The sequence below is a fragment of the Sprattus sprattus genome, assembly GCF_963457725.1.
Source record: "Sprattus sprattus genome assembly, chromosome: 7".
Classification (NCBI taxonomy): Eukaryota; Metazoa; Chordata; class Actinopteri; order Clupeiformes; family Clupeidae; genus Sprattus; species Sprattus sprattus.
Genome location: NC_137926.1, coordinates 16,811,421 through 16,826,435, shown reverse-complemented (window position 1 = coordinate 16,826,435; position 15,015 = coordinate 16,811,421). Strand labels below are relative to the sequence as shown.

Genomic DNA, 15,015 nt, shown 5'->3' with positions numbered 1-15,015 from the left:
ACTAGCTTAAGCATCAACTCCAAATGAATTTTAATGCTATATGGTCATATGAAAAACAGAGGAACACACCCTGTCATTCCAACAAGCCAGTCAGGCCATGCATCATGTAGTTCTTTGATCCAGGACAGACTACCCCTTTAAAATGTAAGCTTTCACGACATATTACCAACTACATTGCTAAAATACAGCAGTTAGCATGCTTGTCCTGTAGTCAGTGTTGCTTTAGCCTTACTACCACTTTAAAATTAAAAATTTAGAAACCTTTGACGCTTGGTCAGTACATGCACACCTCCTAGTGGCCAAGAAGCGTGTGGAACTCTCTTGTTTATCAACTTTTTCAGTTCTAGGACCTGCACAGGTGTTCTCCACTGAGACTGGATCTCACGGGGTGTTCTGGCTCCAGATATATCTGCCCAAAATAAAAACGGAAACACCTACAGTACTGCATCTGAACACGAAGAAATCTTTACTCTACCCATCTTCCTAAACACCTGCTTTATTGTATTCTTGAAGTTGAGAAACAGTTCCTGTTCGATCTTCTGTGTTTAAGCATGTAACTTCACCTTTGCACCATAACTTGTGAAGAGACCGGTCATTTGAGATTCATAGTTAATAAGGATATGCCAGTCAATAATTCAATTTTATTTATACCTAGTATAAATGTTACGCTTATTTGTATCTAATTAGCATGTCAGCATTTCCTGGGTGAATATACTTGGTCTTGACCTGGGAGAGAGGTGTGATATTCCTCTCACCTTCCCCCTCCAGGTCGAGACAAAGGGGCCTTGTCCCAGTGGCCTATTTGAATAGATGGTAACACCCCTTAATATCAGTGTATAAAACTCACTCTCAAGGGATAGGCAGATTATCTTGATGTGAAGCTCTGGGCGAGTGGGACTTCAAGCTCTGTCTCACAATGATGGCCATCATTGTAAAAGATTAAACCTGGATCATGACTGACAAATCCAAGACTGAGTTTCCAATATATGGTATAAAACTAAATAATATCACTTGCCCTACTGTACATGATGTGAACCTACAAACACTCAATAAGCTTCACCCATCAACCTTTGCCCGGCCAGAAAGACCCACTTTTAATAGTGAGCAAGGCAGCGTTCATCACGGTTGGCAGCAATATTTTTACACAGCATTGGGTAGCGTAACTCTCACAGCCTGTCATGTTACCTAATCATGTGCATGTGTGTGAATGAGACACTGCCCTTGTTCTGAAGGAAAAGGCCCTGGTTACCTTTTCATCCCATTTTTCTTTTCTTTGGCAATTTTCATTTTACTTTTTTCACAAGGTACTGCCCGTGGCATCTTTAAGTCTGAGGCAGTTTCACAGTTGCCGCAGAGAAGGAAAAAAATAAGATGAAAAATAACATAGCAAAGTCACATAATTAAAGGCACATTAGACTGTTTTCACAGTAGACATTGTAACAACACAGATTCAGGACAAAACAGGGATATGTATAATATTATTTTATTGTTTAAAATATCAACAAAAATACAAGAAAAAGGTTGTGTAATATTGCTGAAAGGCAGAAGCCTTTCCCTCAGACTGCTTTGTTCATTACTGACTGAACTTTACTATATGGATTCATCTTTACACATAAAACATAAACAACCATTTAAATAAAAACAACAAAGATGAACAGCTGATAACTGATTAAGGATAAAAATGCTTGTAACTTTTTTATACAATTACTTAAGATAAAGAGAAAGTGGGACAGCACACAGGGACGTAAAGCCACATGACCTTCTGAACAGCATCCTGTCAGCGTGCATCCTAAAGCAGGGGGGCTTTGACCTTTCACCTCCTCTGAGGTCGTCACAATAGGGAGAGACTAGGCTGCATCTGATGCCAGATATAGCAGCCAAATCTGAGGCGAATGTGATTATGAGCCAAAGTCAGAATGACACCAGGTCTATACACCCTCATCACAATCGTCATCGTTGGAAACCATGCTTCACCCCACATTCATTCACACATTTCTGACATAACAGTTATTTTTAAATCAAGGTTTTTTTTTTTTTCTCACGCTGTCTGCATTTTACATTAAAAAGCATCTCACTACAATCTGAGCAGGCATAAAAGAGCGTAGCTTCTTTAGTCTTTTCCATAAGAAACCTGAGTATTCCTCATGACTGCCCTCAGTGAGGAACGCTCTGGAAGGAACTGTACAAGGCAGGAACGTAGATGATAAAGTGAGGAGGAAACGGGAAAACCCAGAATCTCAAATCCCTTTACCTCACTTTACAACATAGAGGACACCAAGAACTGTTTGGAGTCCTCAGGGACCAATAGTGTGCATGTGTGTGTGTGTGTTACACACAATATGTATGCTTGCTATTAGCTAATCTAATATGCTTTCAACTGAAATAAAGCTATGGCTAAAATTATATACCCCCCTCCCCAATTTGAGATTTAAGTACAGTGAATGGGGATTGTTGTTTGGGATTTTTGCAGGAACCAAACGTGGCCGTTTCTGATTGGTCTTTCGTTAGCCTAGTAAACAGTGGAGTCAGCCACTGAGGTGAGAGCAATCAGACTGACAGCAGATTGGTCAACATTAATAGGTCTCAAGTCAGACTAATGGCCGATTGGTCACGGCTTCCATCAGTCAGTGTCAAAGCATCAGCTTTGCAAGCAGGCTTCACTTGAGGCTGCAGTGATCCAGCTAACACAAACACACAAACACGTATTTCAAGTAGAAAACACACACGTTCTACCTCTGCACACCTGACAGCATGCAGCAGTGGGCGGCCACCTGTGCTCTAGTCAATTCACCGCTAACACCCTGGTCAGCTCATCTACCAACAGGATGAGGGATGTTGGGGTCAGTCATTCTCTCTCTACATGAGGATCTATGAGCAGCGTTAGGGGGTGGGGGGCAGCTAAGCAGGGGCAATGAGCTGAAGGCGTGGTAAATCAGATAAATGTGTCATTTTGAGAGGGGCGTGGGGGTACGTGGGAATGAGGCGGCGACAGTCATACTGTTGTTCTGACGGCAGCTCGGAGACGACTAGTGTGCGTGTGACGTTCCGAACGTTTCCTGCGAGGCGTAGACCATGTAGAGGAATCCGTCGTCGTCGCGCTCGCGTTCGTACACCTCGGAGATGGCCGTGCACACAGACACCATGCTGTGGCCATTGACCAACAGGAAGAAGGCCTGGTTGGAGTTCAGCTGCAGGCGCCTCCTGGTGGACACAAACAAGCAAGCAGGCAAACACACACACACACACACACACACACATCAAGAGAGGATAGTTTGTCAGCTAAAATGGAGGGCTAAGTCAAATTGTCTAACAGGGTAACATATGATGCCAACATTGACGGTCAAAACAAGAAACAGCCAACAGGTGTCATCCCCTGACGGCTACCAGTACACCAAACATGTCTTATCCCCTCCCCCAGTAAGATGGCTAGAAAGCTGGGTGCTGGAACAGTCGGATTACCTAATAATCTTGATGAGTTCACTCATGTTGACGTGATCCGGTACCAGGAACTTTGTCTTGTCCAGAATAGGCAGCTGCTTCTCCCCCTTGTACCTCTCAATGATGACCTGAGGGGTTAAAAACATGTATATAAGTACATGTAATAAACAAGACCTCCTATCTTAGGGAGGCTCACACTCGTAAGAGGCACAAACAGACGCGCCAACAACCACCCTTTGTCTGGATTTGCTAGAGACCCTTCCCATCTGGGTCTGGTCCTATGGGATCATGCTTATCTGGCACCTCTCTGTCAGACGTGGGATGCATGGAATATGAGAGTGGAATGGAGAGAGCAGGATGCAGTGTGTCAACAGCAGATGGTGGACAGGGAGGACACTTGATCCACCACCGCCCCCATGAGCTAGCAGGCCCTCATTGCCCGGCAGCAGTGGCACATGCCACAGTGCCTGCAGCAGCTTGCACCCTCTAGGCACCACCAGCACCACCACCACATGTCATTATACTGAAACCAGTATTTCATGTTATGCTTGAACTAGCGTTTCACACAACGATTGGCATCATGTTCTTAAAGCTTTTAACCCTTTTTATCAGTATTTAAAGATGCAGAATGACATTCTGGCAAAAGGTTGTTGATATTTGATTCAAAAGCCAATGAAATTGCACCCCTCCCATCCATGCTCCTGAAGCAACGTGTTGATTGGCTTGAATTGTTCACCGCTTTGAGTTTGCAAAAATGCACCTCAAGGACTCTCAGACTGTGAGAACCAAGATTGAACTTTTTGGCTTCAATTCTAATCATCATGCCAGAAGAAAACCAGGCACCACTCATCACCTGCCCAATACCATCCCACAGGAGTGGGTTAGGGACAACTCAGTGAATGTCCTTGAGAGGCCAAGCCAAAGGCCTGACATAAACCCAATCGAACATCTTGGGACAGAACTGGAAATGGCTGTCCACCAACAGTCCCTATCCAACTTAACAGAGCTTGAGGGGATCTGCAGAGAAGAATGGCCTTAAAGCCTAAAATCCCCAAATCCAGATGTGCAAAGCTTATCGTGTCAACACTGAAAGCTGTAAATCACTGCCAAAGGTGCTTCAACTAAGTACTGACTAAAGGGCCTGAATACTTAATGACAATGTGATATCTTAGTTTTTCCTTTTTAATAAATTGGCAAAAATAGGGTATTGAGTGTAGAGATGTGTAAAATGAAGGGGTCTAAACACTTCCTGAATGCACTATTTTTGCATATTCCCATTTGCATACATATTTGTTTACTCTGGTCTGGATAGCCAAAGCTGGAGGCCCTAAATACATGCCACACACTCCTTACTAGGGCAGGGTGCTCTGACTCTGGCCTCAGCTGCTCTTTGAACCAACTCCAACCAGCCAGGAGTAAGACTCATCAGACTGATAATGTGCCTTGCAGTAGGAACTCTACAATCATATAACATGTAAGGAATAATGGCTTCCGAGAAGAAAAGAAAAAGTTCATGATACAAATAGAGCTTAAAAGTTTCAGGTACTGTGTAGCAACGTATTACTTGCTGACTTTCGGTAACAAAAGCAATCCTTGAAACCAAATCAATGTTTTAATCAATGGCTCATATGAATGAAAGTGAATATTAAAGTATGGCCGAAAAGGTTCATTGTAAACTTCAAAATTGATTCTGTAATTTTCAATACGTTTTCTATGAATATAAAATTATTTTTGGACATTTCATTTGAAGGCAAAACGGACATGTCTCGTCTTTGACCTATTACAGAGATTTTTTTTATTTTTTTTTATGGCCTAAATACAAGGCGACATCAACTGGTCAACATGTGTCACTTTACTTGTCACAAGGGCAAGTATCAGGGATGGCTCCGTCACATGACAGGGTGACTCAAAACCTTCAACATATGAAAACAACGTGGTGCTACGAACACATTATTACCCAAGGTAAAGTGACCAGATTTCTGAGACAAAATCCGAGACATTTTCAATTCAGACACGTAAACACCTCCAAAACAGTGTAATGTTTGTATCTTTCTAAATGAAAAACGGGGACTGTCCCCGGAAACCGGGAACGTCTGGTCACCTAAACCCAAGGACAACAACATGTTTCACACATGATTCTTTCACAATGTTAAGTTTCTGTGTTTGTAAAAATGGTGTCTCAGGTTCTACACATCAGTGTCTTACTGTGATGAGGTGCTATTGTGTTGGTAATAAAATCAATTAACAGGAATCTCATTGGGGTGAGTGTGTAGCTAACAGATACATGTAAACAGGTGGTAATAGTGTGAAAAGTGTTTAAAACACAGAAACAGGTGGTGTCAGTTTGTTTGTTTGTGTTTGGGTGTGTGTGTATGTGTGTGTGTGTGTGTGTGTGTGTGTGTGTGTGTAGAAGACAGGTGTTACTGACCGGGATCTTGTTGGGGTGCTGCTCCCGTATCAGTCTGACATCATCTACTCGCTGCTCTGTGGAGAGAAAGTCACATGACCGATTATGTCCCCTTAGTAACCACCAACATTCTACACAGTGTAAACTGGACCCCCTGTCTGGTGTATTTTTAAATTCTGGGTTATCTGACTTACTAGTCAACTCTGTTTGCAATAAGTTCAGTTTCTGACAATGCTCAGGATTAAGCTTGTAAACAGACTCCATGAGGGTACGCAGCTACAGGAAGCCAAGAGGCTCAATTGTCTAACACTACAGCCCCGCCTACTCTGATGTTGACTTCCTCTTCTGTTGTTACACTCCCTCACTCACTGATTCTCCCTCTTGCTTGTTCTCACACACAGTTAGTAACTGTATCACGGCCAGCGCTGCAACCACCGCTTCCTGTGCTACATTTCATGAAAATCAAAGTGCGTAGCTCCACACCAGGGTGGGCCAAAATTATCTAATGAGACTGCAGTCAGTCAAAAGAGACTCTATGATCATGAGCCCTGACTCGCAGGCTAGGTGTAGAGATGCTAGGTGTAGAATTGCACCCCCCTCCCCACACACACACACACACAGCTGTTGCCCTAGAAGGAGATTGGAGGTCACTCTCTGGCCTATACTGATGACCCAGCGGCATAGGTAATGGGTAGAAAGTGTTCTCTATTTTTGGTTGTTTCTTACACTCCTATGAAAGAGGATTCTTTCTAGGGACATCAGGGTGTGGATAAGGATTAAGGAAACCAAGTTAATAACCAGATCTTTGAAAGGAGGTGGACCCTTTCAGGGTCACCTTCACATTCAACCCCATCCTTACCGTTCCACAGAGAGGGTGTCCCGTACACGATACATCGGCATAAGGTTCAACATTCGCTGCGAAGGCCCTATTCCTTAGTGATTGCTCTCTGCCTAGTTTGTTCTTCTACGTTTATATTTCCATCTATATATTTTCTGCTAATCTGCGTGTGTGTGTTATCGTTATCTTCTATGCTTCACTTGCCCGACTGAACTATGGGCTATAATCAAGAACCAACAGTTGCTACGACAACCAACAAAGCCTGCAGACCAAAACAAAAGCAAACAACTGACAACACAACACAAGAAACAAACAGTTCAATCTAACAGAGTTAACTTTGACATTTTGCCATTCACAATTTCCATTTCAGCTAGCCTAAACCCCAGGGATGTTTTCAATCCCCCCTGTTATCCTTAGAAGGACTGAGGTGTGCGCTTTCTTTTGTGAAATGGTTGTCCTGAGTGAGGGTTTTGTCCAGTGTTGATTTTGTAAAAACCAACTTCATCTCTGTCTTTTCAGTTCAGCAGTCACAACAAGGAAGACCTTTGTTTACCTTGGGCTGATCCATCCTAACATGACTCAGCATTTATAAGCAAACAAACAAAACCAAACATTTACTCACTTCCACCCGGAAGCTTAATAGTTTGATTAGATCATGAAGATCTGCAGCCAAATCTGCCTGACCTCCAGTCACCGAACCACACAGTTGTCAACAACGTTCCAATAGCAAAAATATTGGCCATGTCAACTCCCAACAACATTTTGTGAAAATGTGAAGAAAAATCTCGTGCTAACTCTGTTCCTGTTTTGAACAGGGAGCAGGAACAGATAGCACGTGGGAGCCCAACTGACGAACTCACGTGGTAATATTGCGCAAATTCCAAAACACAAATGGACCCAAAACCATGTAATGAGAGACCATGGCCGGCGCAATGGTTACATCATTTCTTCAAGAGCGACTGTACTGTAAGCTACTTTTTAACAGTCTGTTACATTATACAACATACCCGCAAGTGAATCCAGTCATACAACTGAAACACAAAAGTTGCTCAAGCTACGTTGTAGATTCCTAACCTTACGTCTGAAAATATGCGTCGATGCCTCATTAAGCCGTTCATAATTAAGCGTAACTTTCATTTTAACAGCAGGCCCTGTTCACCTCACAAATTGTCCCCATCCCCCAATCCTGCAGCCCTTGGCTGCCAGTCGCACGGGCCTGTCAGCTTCCAAAGCAGCCTGCTGTGTCTGAGGCTGAGCATCACACACACAAGACGGAAAAGCATCGCACTTTTCTTCTAACCGACTTTACTTTTCATTTGTGTTGATAGCTTGAAGGGCAGCAAATCAAGCCATCAATAAGGTTATACAATTGATCTGATTACTAGGCTGATACATGTACATCAAATGAAAAGAAATGTGTTAGGAAATAAACTAAGTTTCTCATAATTTAGGTTTTATTGGCGATGCACTAAATGTTACCCATCTACCAACTATGATGTCAAGGCAAAAGGCATTGAGGAATTAACACAAAAGGCTAACGCGTCACCGAGGAGCAGTATGGCTAACAGCCAGCTCCACAATGTAAACACAAATGTAGCTAGCTAATGTTATAACGTTAGCGAGTCAACACTAGTCAGAGACTAGGCAATCGACTTACAGTGTTATTCCCCAAACGACCAAGACACTCATTTTCAAATGCAGTTGCGTAAACAGAAATGCTAGAAAGGTCACGTTAACAGAGGACAACGTTAAAGCAAATGTCATTCCAGCTCGCACAAATTCTTCGAGGGCGAAAACAGAGTCGTAAACAACAACTTCAGCTAATGCGCCAGCTAGCTATCTAGCTTAGAATCCAGCGAGGGTTCCTTTTTCAAAAGAACTATCGATAGCTAAGGTACATACCAAATGTCCTTCTTTGTTTGAAGGTCTTTTCTGAAGGCATGTTGGAAATTATTTCAGAGAAACGATATTATATTTACAAGCTGCGTGAATACTGGAGATGGGTTAACCACGAATGCTGTTAGAGGTTGAACTGTACTGCGTCCCGTGGAGGCTTTGCCTTCACCACTGCTGAAGTCCACCTTAAATCTACCTTCAACAGCAAAACAAACCAGTCAGCTGATCTCTGACGTCACGTCTTATCTTTACGTCGCTTCATGCATATCCAAGTTGTGCCCAACCAAACAAACTATTAGGTCAGTCATAAAGCTCGAAAAGATAATCGAAGCTAACTTGTATTAACGTAGCCTATTTACTGTGGCAGTTTAACTATTTTTTTAATTACCATTGTGCATTATATGATGAAAGCCTCACATTTGTCCGAAAACACTGACAAAGGGGTTTTAACCAGACTTAGAAAATGGTGGGGCTTCAAATAGGGTCCCCAGATGAGGATTTTATTCCATGTTATATGATTTTCAAGCATACATAGTAACATAAGTATATTTAGGCAATATAGCATGAGTGGGAGTGGGGTAGGTAAGGGATAATCCCACGGGTGGTGTTCGGCCGTAGCCACCGAGGCCCATTGTCAACGTCTTGGTTTGGAATTTTAAGAATTTTGAATTAACGGTTATCATCAATGTGAATTTTTCATCGCAGAGTGATTTATTATTAGCTGTGAAAAGTCCCGTAACTGTAGGTATGTTGACGAATAACCTATAGCATGGAACGTCTCTTGTCCAATCAGAAACAGCTAAATTACACAATAGAACCCAATTGTTTTATGAACAAGGATAATTAAGCAATATAGCACGAGTGGGAGTGGGGTAGGTAAGGGATAATCCCATGGGTGGTGTTCGGCCGTAGCCACCGAGGCCGCAGGCCGAGTGGCGTAGGCAACAACAACCGTGCGATTTTCCCTTACCTACCCCACTCCCACGAGTGCTATATTGCTTTTATAAAACAATTCTACCGTCAACAAATTAACATTTCAACACGGTTATCATCAACGCAAATTTTTCATCGCGGAGTGATTTATTATTAGTTGTGAAAAGTCCCGTAACTGTTGGTATGTTGACGAATAACCTATAGCATGGAACGTCTCTCGTCCAATCAGAAACAGCTAAATTACGCGATAGAACCCAATTGTTTTATAAGTAAGGGATAATGTATAGAACGCAGGTCATTGTCGGGAAAATAAGCCCCAACAGGGCGAAGTGTTGCTTCACCCTGAAGGGGCTTATTTTCCCGACAATGACCGGCGTTCTATACATTATCCCGCTTATTATACGGCTACTTGCCAACACGAAAAAATTACTTCACACAGTGTGTTTTCTTTACAATTTATTTGTTACAATTAGTATTAAAAAGCTGAGAAAGCAGAGAAATAGTTCGTCAAAGACGTTGAACTTCAAACATTGAACAAACATTCTTTAGAACACAGCTGCTCAACCGTCCGCTGAAACTCCATTGAAAAGTTACCGGACTACTTGCGGAGTGCTACGAAAGACGTGAATCAGAGGCAAAAAGGCCACTTTCCTTGACAGCGGTCATTATTGCATAGCAACGGTCTGCTATCGGTTAATAACGGACCGCAGAACGTTGGGAAGCCCCATTCAAGTGAATGGAGCATTCTACAGCATTGAGAAGAGCCGTGTAATAATAGTTTATAACATTTACATTTAGTCATTTAGCAGACTCTTTTGTCCAAAGCGATGTATAAGGGTGAGAACAGTCAAGCTACGAGTAATAGAGACCTAGCGTAACAATATAACCCGAGCAGTTAATAAATATCTGACATTCACATGACTGTATACCACCAAAATGAACTTAGGCATGACCTGGCATTGTCAGGCCTTCAGAAAGCCTTAAGGACAGTACCTTGGGCCTCAGCCCCTCACCATAGTTCATATTGATGGTATATGGTGCAAAGGACTGTGCCAAAAAAAAAATGTAAGAACAGCCTTTACAGCATGACATCACCAAATATATCGACAAAAATGCAGCTTTTATGAGTATAAACTGTGCTATCATTGGTGTTTACAAGGGAAGTCTGTTGGCTTTTAGCTAGTTAGCTTGCTTTTTTAAGACAAAATCTCCTTGCCTCCTCCTGCTTTCAGAATTAATGAAAGGTTCACTTGTAGTCCACATGGTATACCATTAAGAAGTCGATATTTTCCAACACTGGAATTATCATTGCTACAGCAACCAATAGAGAAACCTTCAATGGCAAAAGCAATACACTAGGCATAGATTAAATGATCCCTTGAGCAAAATAGTGTGCAACATAACATTTCCCAATTGATTTAGCATTCACATTTTAGGGTATAAACTGTATACATATTTTTAAACCTTTTTTATCTGTTACATTTTTACCTGTTCATTATCTTCATTGATTCCCATTATTTTCTTTCAAAGACCCATTCAAACAGACAGCATTAAATAAAATGGGGTTGATGGGTCGATGCAATTCATCATCAATGTAAGCCAAGATAATTTGTGTCTTTTGATTCAGGATGTGTTTAAATCTCTACTTATGTTATTGTGTATTTTCACATAACCATATATAACATGGGATAAAATCTCGTCTGGCAGCCATTTATCAAAATAGGATCCATGGACCTCTGGGGAAATCTCGGAGTTAGGTTTGACTCTCACCTGAACTTTAATGATCATATAAAACACCTGTGCAAAACCTCTTTTTATCATCTAAGAAACATCTCCAAACTCCGCCCCACTTTAACCCTATCAGATGCAGAGAAGCTTGTCCACGCCTTTATCTCCTCAAGACTGGACTATTGTAATTCACTCTTCTATGGGATCACTGGCAAGAACATCCAGAAGCTGCAATACATCCAAAACAGCGCTGCCAGGATTCTGATGAAGGTCCGGAAATATGAGCACATAACACCAATATTACACTCACTACACTGGCACCTGTCTCTTTCCGGATAGACTACAAAGTCCTTATAATCACCCATACATGCATAAATGGACATGCACCTCCCTACCTGCAAGAATTAATTACTCCCCAAACCTCCACCTGCACCCTCAGGTCTTCAAACAGCTTGCTCCTCCGCGTCCCCAAAACCAAGCGTCGCACCATGGGCGACCGGGCCTTTTGCTCGGCAGCGCCACATTTATGGAACAGCCTCCCTGACCACCTAAGGGCAACTCAGACGCTGGATTCCTTTAAAGCTGGACTTAAGACTTTTTTATTCAGGAAGGCATTTCTGGCCTTCTGTTGAATCTTTTCTGTTATGCTTATGTTAATATTTAAATTTGTTTTTAATTTTATTGTATTATTATAGTTATTTTCTAATATGTAGGCACTCTGAGATTCCTTTGAATGAAAAGTGCTTTAAAAATAAAATGAATTATTATTATTATTATTGATTGAAGCGTCTCCTTTTCTAAATCTCTTCAGAACTCTTTTGTTTTTCTACCAAATTTTATGCTTTTTTCATAAAATGCACAATTGTTATGCCAAACTATCCTACTATAATGCCATTATTAGAGTTTGCTTTTGATCTCAACAACGCCAAGCCCAAATGATAGGTCTACATATACTCAAAAGTTTAGAAACACAAATCTAAAAGTTTAGAGATTCTGTATTTCTGGAAAGAAATGTAACATAGGTTAATGTTGTATATGACTGATTTTAAATACATAAAAGACTAATTGTCTGCAGCTATCACTCCTGTGTTTCAGTGGCACATGATATTAACTTATCCTAAATTATAATTAATATTTAAATATAGTTAAAAAGGCTAATTCATCATTATAAAACCATTTTGCAATAAAGTTTGCACAGCTGGAAACTGTTGTGCGGTTTGAAGAAGTGAAACTGAAAAACTACTTTGGTTTTGATTATGGTCTAAAAATTGTCAGTAAGAAAGAGCTTTTGTTTGTCCATTGTGGTTCTCCGAAATGAACGCTATTCCATGCATTAAAACTGCCATGATACTGAAGATATCTTACCAATGCTACAGCCTTCCCAGAACAGTCCAAACTGGCTTTAACCAGGATAGAACCGTGAGGCTCCAGGGCACAACTGTGCAGGAGAATGAAAACATCAGACCCTCCAACCTTCAGTTTGAGAAACAGATGCCTCACAGGTCCTCAGCTGGCAGCAGGCACGTGCAAAGACATTTTGGGGGGCAGGTGCTCAAACCAAAAAAAGGGCACCCATCGCTAAAATTAATAATAATAAATAAACAAATAAAATATGTTTGTTAACAAACTAACTCAAATTATCAAATTAATTAAATAAATGAATAACATGCACAAACAGAGGCCATATTGTAAAACCAAATAGTATGTTAAATAATCAAAAATATGGGCTGTCATGCCGTGTATTGCCCTCCTCGCTGGTCTGATACAGATCTGTATTGCCCTCTGACGTCATTTTTGAAAATGAGCGATATTGATAGACATCAACAGTCATGAGGAAATTCAGAAGCAGTGAAAATGTGTTATTGAAAGTGATGATGAAGACTAGAAACTATAGTTTGAATCACTTGTGTTGTTATTTTACTGTAAATTAAAGCCATTGTACCTGAGCTGTGTTGTACGTTTTCTATTGATCACTGTAACTTGAAGTTAGCAATTGGTTACGCAACACATTGTGTCGTGAGAAGACATGAGAGTCGAACAAAATTCCATGTGTTCTATTATCAATTACCATTTATTTTCATTTACAAAATGATAGGAGTGAAAATGCCATTTAATAAACAGCTTACTAAGCTCGACCGTTCGGTCATGCCGGGAGGTATCAAAAACATTAAAGCCTCAGTCTGATATTTTCCGGCATGACCTCACTCTCGGTAAGTAAGTAGTTATTACAAGTGGTGTTTTTTCTTGCGTTTACTCGTTTGACCCTCTGCAATTACTCATACAAGATTTATCGTTGTAAAACTTGAACAGACAAAACTAAGAGATACATACCACATACGTCAATGTGGCATAAGGATAGCATGACACAGAGAGCTAGCATTGTTTAGCTGGTATTTTCTAGCTGTGAATTTTTGTGACATTTATCAGCACTGCATGAGCTCTAAGTGGTGGAGGGAGGGGCGCGATGGGGGCTTGTGAGTGCAGCGGAGCATGTCAGGGCGAAATTCTCACAAGAACTCAAATAGATGCCCCGTCAGGTATCAAAACACACTTGGGGGGAATTGATGACCGAGAGAGTAATTTGTATTCTTAAATACTGATGAATAAAGAAAAAATTGCTCACCAGCAGAAGGTGCACTTTACTCATCCAGGGCAAAAGGGCAGGTGCTTGAGCACCTCTAGGGGTCTATCTGTACACGTGCCTGGCTGGCAGCAACATGAAATAGTATACCCACAAAACACCAGTTGTATCTTCAGCAGTGAGGAGTCTCAGCCTCTGCCTCTGCCAGAGTTACAAAGAAAAAGCCATGTCCAAGACTGGCCAATAAAAGGAAAAGAAAATGGGCAAAAGAATTCAGACACTGGGTGGGAGATTACTGAAAATAAAATGGAGGTGTTGAGGTGTTGATCACACAGATCATTCAATGAACATGATCATACAGTAGAAACTTTGTGGGACACAGAACAAATGAAACAAATTGGACAGTTTAGGGGCCTGTGGTGCTTGTAAAGTATGTAATTTGTAAAGTATGTAACTTGTACAGCGAAAAAGGATTTTCTTTTTACTTCGCCTTGCCATACCCTAGAGCCAATTTCATTCTATGACAGGACAATGACCCAAAACACTGATCCAGATTATGCACAACCTATTTAGGGAAGATGCAGTCAAGCTATCATTTCTCAAAGTTGGTAATTGTGTCAAATGGAGAATTCTTTGATTAAAGCCGTTTAACGCACTGGATTATTTCAAACCATCTTGTTGGATACATTGCCTCTGACGACAAGACTGAACTAGCCCAGAGGTAGGCCAGAGGTATTCTTTTTTTTAATATATTTCATGAAAGTATCCTCATTTGTTCATTCAAACCATAGTTATGACTGGCTTCATGCTTATGTCAGACTAATAGTGTACGTATAAAAGTGTTGGGTAGCGTCAAACCTTTCACTGGATGGCAGAGCAGGCCTAACGGTCAAATGAGAGTACACACCTTCGGACAGCTTGTCAAAACTTTGGTTGAGGATGGATTGCAGAAGGGTGAACAGTTTGTGATTGGGGTGAGAGGTGTCTCTGATGATGCCTTTTGCCCTGCAGAGTCAGTTTTGGTAGATGTCCTCCCGGCTGTGCAGCTCGGCACCGGTGATCCATTGTATAGTTTTCACTATTTTTGTATAGTTTTCACAGGGCCTTACGGTCTGTGATAGAGCAGTCACCCTACCACACTTAGATGCAGTTGGTGATGTCCACCAGTATCTAGGAATACAGGCAAACTTATTT

At 41.4% G+C, this 15,015-nt stretch overlaps 1 protein-coding gene across 1 annotated transcript; it reads right to left on the bottom strand.

Moving 5' to 3' along the window:
* Positions 1-1,473: 1,473 nt before the first annotated feature.
* On the bottom strand, positions 1,474-8,737 carry map1lc3b (microtubule-associated protein 1 light chain 3 beta). Its single transcript, XM_080841885.1, has 4 exons — positions 8,586-8,737; positions 5,867-5,922; positions 3,460-3,566; positions 1,474-3,201 (listed from the first exon to the last, which is right to left on the bottom strand). The coding sequence occupies exons 1-4, from the start codon at positions 8,623-8,625 to the stop codon at positions 3,027-3,029; spliced, it is 378 nt and encodes a 125-aa protein (XP_080698011.1). The 5' UTR covers positions 8,626-8,737; the 3' UTR covers positions 1,474-3,026.
* Positions 8,738-15,015: the final 6,278 nt, after the last annotated feature.

What these genes read in the sequence shown, in the direction of transcription:
- map1lc3b (XM_080841885.1), bottom strand. Translation starts at nt 8,625, where the DNA reads ATGCCTTCAGAAAAGACCTTCAAACAAAGAAGGACATTTG. An exon ending in CAAACAAAGAAGGACATTTG is followed by an intron (nt 5,923 to 8,585) that starts GTATGTACCTTA and finishes TTCTCTCCACAG; the next exon opens with AGCAGCGAGTAGATGATGTC. An exon ending in GAACTCATCAAGATTATTAG is followed by an intron (nt 3,202 to 3,459) that starts GTAATCCGACTG and finishes TGTGTCCACCAG; the next exon opens with GAGGCGCCTGCAGCTGAACT.